At 36.6% G+C, this 8,984-nt stretch overlaps 1 protein-coding gene and 1 long non-coding RNA gene across 2 annotated transcripts; one reads left to right on the plus strand and one right to left on the minus strand.

Moving 5' to 3' along the window:
* Nucleotides 1-1,184: 1,184 nt before the first annotated feature.
* LOC311066629 lies at nucleotides 1,185-2,396 on the minus strand. The gene is made up of 4 exons (XR_014603116.1): nucleotides 2,331-2,396; nucleotides 1,679-2,248; nucleotides 1,301-1,475; nucleotides 1,185-1,218 (listed from the first exon to the last, which is right to left on the minus strand). It is a non-coding gene; the product is annotated as an uncharacterized lncRNA (long non-coding RNA).
* Nucleotides 2,397-4,643: 2,247 nt separating this feature from the next.
* On the plus strand, nucleotides 4,644-8,215 carry LOC311098515 (uncharacterized protein; the record flags this gene model as incomplete). The annotated part of the gene is made up of 3 exons (XM_084138749.1): nucleotides 4,644-4,648; nucleotides 7,263-7,485; nucleotides 7,645-8,215. The coding sequence occupies 3 exons, from the start codon at nucleotides 4,644-4,646 to the stop codon at nucleotides 8,101-8,103; spliced, it is 687 nt and encodes a 228-aa protein (XP_083994875.1). The 3' UTR covers nucleotides 8,104-8,215.
* Nucleotides 8,216-8,984: the final 769 nt, after the last annotated feature.

The following is an 8,984-nucleotide window of genomic DNA, read 5'->3' on the forward strand; positions in this document are numbered from 1 at the left end:
ATGATCGTGCTTTGAGCTTATACTGCACTGAAACTGCCTTACCATATTCACAGCAATTCGTAATGCAATTATAATTATGTCATTATTTTTTACACTTTTATTTATTAAAAGATCCATAAAATAATGTTTATTTGTGTATATTACTATTTTTCTTATTAACAGTTTAGACATTTAAATAAATTACAGAATGCTAGCTATGTTTTGTGGGTATAAATATTAATTGGTTGTCTAGCCTTGACTAAAGAACAGTATAATAAAATTATGGAATCACAATCTTAATGTAATTAATCAAACCCCTTAATTCATATAATAATCTTTTATTTGAAAGAAATAACATTTTTAAGTATGTTTTGTGACAAAGTTATTTGTTATTAAGCAATAGGGCATAATATGCTTTTTTATTACAAGCATGTCATTTGTGTACTAATGCTTATGATTTATGTCATAATTGTTAATACAGAACATCATACAACACAATAACATTTAATGTAATAAAATTAGAGAACCAAAACTTATATAAAAATTTAATTTAATTACACAATACATAATGAATTCAACTGAATTATGAGATGTAATATATTACATTTTTATTAACACAAAACTACAAGCAAAATGCACATCGTTTTAGGACATTTATAGAGCTTTTTAAAATACACAACAATACAAAGCAGCTTTAAACAAACATACTCTTGTATGTCTTTACTTTCCTAAACACTTTTGTGATAGTCCTCTGGCTATACATTGTGAAGATTTAAAAACAATTAATGTTGAGTTAGCTGTGTTAAAATATTTAATGAACTGTAAGGTTAAAGTTTTTTGAGAGCTAATGAGACACAAATAGATGCAGTGTCTTTTGCTGTATGAAAAGTCAAATCTTTAGTTTGAAGTAAATTCATGTTGTATGTGCAGTCAATTCTTTGTGGAACCATCCTAAGGCCTAGATGATGCAGTCAGTCAATTTCCCCTTTAGATGGTGGGGTCGTGACCTGGTAGGTGAGGAGGCTGGACTAGGTGTCATGGACTGACTTGAGGGAACTCTGCAAAAACACACAAACATGCTGCAACACGTCACGTGCAACTGTACACTTGCACAGTCTTTAGTGCTATGGAACCTCACTCACTGTTTTTGCTTTGGTATGCAAGCCTGAAGGTGCAACGCAGCAGACGCAGTTAGCTCGTTGAACCTGTGTGTCATGGATGGACTGGCTTGAGGGAACTCTGCAAAAACACACAAACATGCTTCAACACGTCACGTGCAACTGTACACTTGCAGTCTTTAGTGCTATGGAACATCACTCACTGTTTTTGCTTTGGTATGTAAGCCCAAAGGTGCAACGCAGCAGACGCAGTTAGCTCGTTGAACCTGGGATGTTGTGACATTAAAAGGCTATTTTAATGACACACTCCACAAGATAAGATATATCAGCCCAAAAGTGACTGAAACCTTCCGTTCGTCTCAGTATTATGAGGCTGATCTGTACAACAAAAGATTTAAAAAAAAGTAATTACTTAATGAGTTAGTTTAATGAGTTAGTTCACCAAAACATATAAAAATCAGCCATCAGTTTCTCCCAACATATTATCAAATGATACCAGGGTGAGAAAATGATGTGTTTTTTTGGTGATATAAAAAATTCAAGTACTTATTTGTACCAACACGATCCCATAAAATGCTTACCTCAGGAATCAATTCACACATTAAAAGGTTGATATGTTCAAGCTTTATGTCCTTCTTTTGCTCAAACACAATGTTGTTGATGTGTCCTAGAAGTTCCTCAACATGTGCTGACAAGGCTGGATGAAAGCTCTTAGGTTTTGCCATTTTCCCAGTCTTCATTTGCCACCATTTGTTCCACGTGGGTTTCACCGAGCCTTTCACAATTCCTTGAAACAACTCCTGAAAAAAATATTTAGTATAGCAAACAATATCTAGCCATTTTAAATTTTGTAAAGTCTTATATGTACCTGAATTTCAGTATCACTGACAACAGAACAAATACCTTTTTTTTTCACCTCCTCGACTGTCCTATATTTTAAAAATCATCGATCTACTTGATTTATTAAACTTTTAAGTTGATTTATATGAATGAGGACACACATTTTACACATACCTTTTATATGTCATATGCTGAACAGCATATGTTGCCATTGATGATGCGTGATATCTTCTCAGATGCCACAGATCGTCTCCCTGTATCACCTCGTTTTTCATAGAAGTCCATTTGTCCCTCACCTCCATTTCTGCCATCTAATGCAATAAACACAGTTGTTAAAGTAATGTAGATAAAAATAAAATAAAATAAATAAATAAAAGCATTTATTTAACTTACTGTACAAACCAAAACCCCACAGTTGTTAGAGTCAGCCAGCCTCCACTGTTCTGGGTACTCAACAGTACTTCATACATACTTCAGTCGAGTCCCAAAATACACGTATAGGCTAAATCAGCGTCTTCACAGCAAGGGAAATGTTTGGAATAACAAGTAGGACTGTGTGCGGCACAGCTTGCCCTTTATATTGTACAACAGACCAATTAAATTAGGCAGAATAACTTTTTATATGTTTGGTTGACTGTGTTTCATTTTGATAATGAACAGTCTGCGATATGAAGCAATGCCAGAACTGATAGCCTACTATGTTGTATGAGAGCGCGATGCGCGAGCGCCATCACTTGGATTTGTTCCACTGCTGGGAAATAACTTAATACTCTGTTATTTATAGTCATACAGATAATATGACATCATCCGAAACAGTAAAATGTATATTTTTATTTGTGTACATTCAAAATGACTACAAAATATCATGTCATTGAAAAATAAATAAAACAACATGATGCGCTGCTTTAGCGTGTCTCAGTCTCTTTAGATCTTTCTGGCGCTCACCAAAAATGAACCAAAATACAGAGAATAGCCTTCTTGGTACGAATTCAGAACAAAAAAACTAGCTGTTTGAAAATACATGTCTATAAAATTCAGCCATAAAAACATTTCAATTTGTTAAATTTCAAATGGTCAATATTCGTTTAAAAAAAATCAAATTCAGAACTATTTAAACTACCACCTAAAATTCAATTTTGTTAGATTTCACTTGTAAATAATTCAAATTTACACAATTCAAATTCAAATCATATTGTCATATTTTAAGCTCCATACTATTGTTTACAAACATTCTGAAAAGGTCTATATCTTCCATACTTTTCCATGCGCACGATAAGGTGTGAAAGTGGAATGCAGAAGCAGGACGGTTACCATGGTAACGAAACACGGCTGCTTGTGCACACGATGGAAATTGTTACATGAATTTACAAAACTATCAGATTAAAGTTGGAATATTACATTTATTCGTCAAGTTTAAGTGTAGCATCTTCATAAAATATATGGGTATGTGTGTTAATATAACACGTGTTTTGCAGATGCTTCTAGGATATTTGATGTGCAGGTTCATCTGGAAGATATCAAATCACCTTTAAGATGTTTATGACTTTGGGGACATTTAAACATAAGTGGGCAGTGGAATGGGGGAAAACGCAAGGTCGAGAACGCCGTGGGCCGCGTTTTTAGAACGCCGTGTCATGCGCGAGACGCTGCAAAAGAGCGAGCCTATGCCTAGAAAAGCAATGAAAAAGCGCATTCTGTATGAACGGACCCTTACACAGATTTCCAGATGAAGTGTTCTTAAACAGATTTGGAAAGGTGTGCTGTCTTATCATTCCTCCATCTATTTGAAATCCATGGATCACCCTTCTGTGTTGCTACTTGTTCATACACAAAAATACAAATTAATATTACAAATGAATAAAAGACTATCTAGTATGGAAGCCCATCTCATATACTGATCATTTATAATGTTATTCACTGCAGAGCGTGCCATGTTTGCTGTGATGCATTTACACGGCTTTAACCAGGGGATGTCTCTATATAGCGTGGCATGCCCTTCTGCTCCGCTGCTTTGCGCATGCGTAGAAGTACGAGAAAATAAGTCGTTATTACGAGAAAGTTTCTCATTATTATGAGATGTTAAGTCATTATTATGAGAAAGTTTCTCATTATTACGAGATGTTAAGTCATTATTACGAGAAAGTTTCTCATTATTATGAGAAAGTTTCCCATTATTTCGAGATGTTAAGTCATAATTATGAGAAAGTTTCTCATTATTATGACTTAAAGAATCTTTATTTTTTTTACTCAATGTGGCGGAAACGGGCTTCCATAAAAATGTGACATTCACCATCAAGTAAAAAAATACTTGAGTTAGAGTTGAATTTTGAGATGATTATTAAGGATTTCCAGGGTACAAAAGGTACAAGGATCTGTACAAAACTTGTCTGTCTTCTCAGCCTTGTGGTTTTCTTGTCACATGACAACAAAAATGCTTTATATATTTTTTGCAAACCACCTACACATTTTTTAACTCGAAATGATCAAAATTTCTTTCTTTTTTTCTTCAAGAAAATAAAAAATAATAATTCCTACCTCTTGAATAGCCTTCAGTAGAAGTAACAATGACATAAACCACTGTAGAATCCATAATGAGATAACAGTGTCTTCAGGAAGTTATTCTTTGTTGTTTATCATCAGTCTTCATCAGTTGTTTTATGCAAGATTTTTTTTGTTGTACTTGTTTATTGCTGATAGTGCAAGACCATGACGTACACTATACTTTTATCTCATAAGAGTGGTTAGTTCAGTTGTGTTTGAACATGAAAATCCGGTTTGATGACCCATGAAAAGAAAAGAAGTGAAATCCCAAGCTTTTATTTTAATCTTTAAGTTGTCATAAATCATCATAAATGTTGTGCTTTTTTTGTTGTTTATTAGTCTGAGGGATGAAATAAGAGACTTGAATTCAACAAGGAAACATGTGCATGTCTTTATACCTTTGTTTATTCATATTATTTGTGTATTTAAAGGGACACTCCACCCATTTGCACTAAGCTTTGCATTGTTAGAAACCCAGTCATACTATTGAATGGTCGTGCAACACTCTCTCATTTTCCCCTGAGACGGGAGAAATCCGTTATTTACCTCTTACACTTCCTCCCACAATGATGCAAAAAACGTCATTTTGCGTCATTGTCGGAGGAAGTGTAAGAGGGGGGGATTTCTACGGTGGCCGAGAGAGCTCAACGCGCTGCAACTGAAGAAAACACATGCAAATAGAAAAACACCTGCAAATTAAGAAAACATAATACGGAATACAGAAACGCGCTGCAAAAGTTCACAACACAAACAAATACAGAAACGCGCTGCAAATAGAACAGAACACAACGGAAATGTTTCCGGGGAACCCAATAAGTGACGCACCCGGCTAGGACGTGCTTACAGCTGTCTACTTTTATTATTATTTAATATTTTTTGCAAAACATAGAGATGACACGTTTATGACATACAACTTTGTATACAATATACAAAATGTATTTACAATATGTTCAATGTCATAAGAATACTAAAAAGAACAATGAGCTGAAGACTAAAATAAATAAATAAATAAAGATAGAGAAAAAGAACATGAGGGAAAGACATTAATCTATACATCAGTTTCATTGTACACATTTTGTCATGTTATGTTAAAATAAGTTTCATAAGAAATGTTAGAATGCAGCTAGGGTCCAAATATGAGACGGCAAGTTTTAAAGTTGAGACACTCACACACAGATATAACGCATATTTTAAAAACTTTGTTGTATAAAATGTATATTTATTTGCAACAGTTATGTTAACAGCAATAATACTATATTTATAATACTATATTGTAAGAACAGCTATTCAGCTGATGGACACGCGCTGCGTTGTCATGGGAACATCCCAGGTGAAAATAATGAGGAAATTACGTTGTCTTTCGTTGCTCCCTTCATCAACATAATGGCACACAAGTGCCCCGCTCCCTCCAAAGTGCCCAATTCAAGGGCTCTGCCGTCTGCCCTTTTAAGAGAGTAGGGCATAGGTAAAGCTCACAAGCAAAAAGCACGTCCCAGCCGTCCGTCCGTCACTTATTGGGTTCACCGGAAACATTTCCGTTGTGTTCTGTCCTATTTGCAGCGCGTTTCTGTATTTGTTTGTGTTGTGAACTTTTGCAGCGCGTTTCTGTATTTGGTTGTGTTGTGAACTTTTGCAGCGCGTTTCTGTATTTGGTTGTGTTGTGAGTATTTGGAGCACACATGTGTTGTGAAACTGATGAAGATGTTTTCTTAATTTGCGGGTGTTTTTTCTATTTGCATGTGTTTTCTTCAGTTGCAGCGCGTTGAGCTCTCTCGGCCACCGTAGATTTCTGTTGAGACTACAAGCACTAGTTCCTCATCTCTCCAATCTTTCCCAGGGGCGGGACCCGCTCACGCTACAGACCTATTACAGATCAGTGGGTGGGACTTTACTCTCTGAAACTGAAAGCAATATCCTCCATCTTGTTTGAAGCTAAGCTAACAGGCGCTGTGGAGACAGATGTAAAGTTAGCGGAGTGGAGGAGAGTACTCAATATGATATAGAAGAAGAGGATTTCGGAAGTCTGATGCTTGAATCAGGTGTTTGTGGCTACCTTTACAAGCCGCATTATAGCGAAGAGCAGCCGAGGCAGAAGACCTGCCTGCCGCGGACGAGGAGCCCATACTGGCTCGAGTTAGGGTGGACTGGTGGCGCCGGTGATCTCACTATGCAACTACGAACACAGAGATAGAGTCCGTCTGCGGCAAAGAATTTCAACGATGACAATTTCGCCTGGACGAAATCTCTGAATCAGACGAGGACACGGACGTTTGTGTTGTGAACTATCCTAGTTTCGCACCGCATATGTTCTGACTGAACATCCCGGTACCATGCAATAATTCACCTTTTCGAAAGAAATAAAAACGAGGAGTAATGCACTAATGAGTTTGCCAACTAACTAGACATTTTGTGTGAAATGAATTTCAAGCTCTGGTGGTAGCTAGCCTTGTAGACGGAAGAGTGATTTCTCTTATATGCAGATATGCGCTGTTCTGGATTAGTGGGAGTGGCTTGCGGAGCTGTGCAATGTGGTGCATTGTGGGAGTTGTTGTCTTTCATACAAATGCGTCCTGAAGTTATTTTTTGTCTTTCCTCGGTCACGAAGGCACCAAATTCAAAATTGATTTTACATTTCGACTACATGACCCACTTTCAATAAAAAACAATGTTCCTATGGGTGGAATGCCCCTTTAAGTTAAGAAACCAGTCTGATGCACCTATGAAATGAACAATATGGTCATTTTTGGTGAAAATAAAACTTAAATGTTGCTTCATTGACTGCAGAACTGTTCAGGCAGATGTCCAGATACACACAGACCATTTTAGCTTTCCGTATGGTGCCTCAGATGTGATTTGTAAAGGTAAACACATGCACAATTCAACACACGTCCTCATAACAACTGACAAGAAAGATTCAGTTGACCCCAAGATGGAGTATCTGGCAATTCGAAATAAGGTGGCAAGAGAGACTTTCAAGTTTAACTTCACGATTTGCATCTCCTTTTTGGTGACTACAACAATGTACTGCAGTTTGCTCAATCTATGGAGATGTACAAGCTTCTGGGTGTACAGCATGTGGTCAGGCCATGAAACAATCTCCAATGTCCCCTCTGTTTCATAATGTTTTAAGAGCTTTTCCAGGTCTGGACCACATATCGTTTTATAGATGACCACATGCTGTACACCCAGAAGCTTGTACATCTCCAACCTTTTTGGTGACTACAACAATGTACTGCAGTTTGCTCAAACTATGGAGATGTACAAGCTTCTGGGTGTACAGCATGTGGTCATCTATAAAACGATATGTGGTCCAGACCCGGAAAAGCTCTTAAAACATTATGAAACAGAGGGGATATTGGAGATTGTTTCATGGCCTATCGACAAGTTTCTACACCCGTCCTCAGGCTGGAACATCAAGAAGCACAAGGGCGATGTCCATTATTATGGTCAGTTAGTAACACTCAACGAGTGCATTTACAGGCACATGTATCAATCCAGGTACGTTCTCCTGAACGATATTGATGAGATCATCATGCCGTACAAACACACCAATTTACCATCTCTTATGGAGGATCTTCAGTCTGCTCATCCCAATGTTGGGGTGTTCCTCATAGAGAACTACTAGGAAAAGCAACAGCTGAAGGAGACCTTGGTAAAGAATATACAAGATGTCGCACAGCTCCTCCTCCTTGTCTTACACTCTGCAGGCAGGCAGGCTCTGAATGTCTGTATGACTGACTGACCTTCTCTAGCAAGAGAATAAATTACTTTAAAAGACAATCTGACTCAGTGTCTCTTACGCAGTGATGATGTTCAAGACATTTTTGCCACAACAATTTGGTGTTTGTATTCATTTTGGTTTTGTGCATTTTTTTAAACCAACGTTTAGACAGTTTTTTATAAAAAAAAAATTAATGAAGCTAAATGTGACATTTACCATCAAGTAAAAAATACTTGAGTTAGAGTTGAATTCCTAAATCTAAACTTGCTGAGCAAATTCAACTTGTGGTTTCGCGAGAACTCTGGATTTCCAGGGTGCTATGATCTGTACAAAACTTGTCTTTCTTCTCAGCCTCTTGGTTTCCTTGTCACATGACAACAAAAATGCTCTACATTTTTTTACTATAGTTTACAGACAGTTAAGCCACCTACACATTTTTTAACTCGAAATGATCAAAATGTCTTTCTTTTTTCTTCTTCTTCTTCAAAAAAAAAAAAATGCATTCCTTCCTCTTGAATAGCCTTCAGTAGAAGTAACAATGACATAAACCATTGTAGAATCCATAATGAGAGAACAGTGTCTTCAGAAAGTTATTCTTTATTGTTTATCATCAGTCTTCAGTTGTTTTATGTGAGATCTTTTTTGTTGTACTTGTTTATTGTTGATAGTGCAAGACTATGACATACACTACATACTTTTATCTCATAAGAGTGGTTAGTTCAGTTGTGTTTGAACATGAAAATCCAGTTTGATGACCCATGAAAAAAAAAGAAGTGAAATCCCAA

Source organism: Abramis brama (genome assembly GCF_963993115.1).
Source record: "Abramis brama genome assembly, chromosome: 16".
Lineage (NCBI taxonomy): Eukaryota > Metazoa > Chordata > Actinopteri > Cypriniformes > Leuciscidae > Abramis > Abramis brama.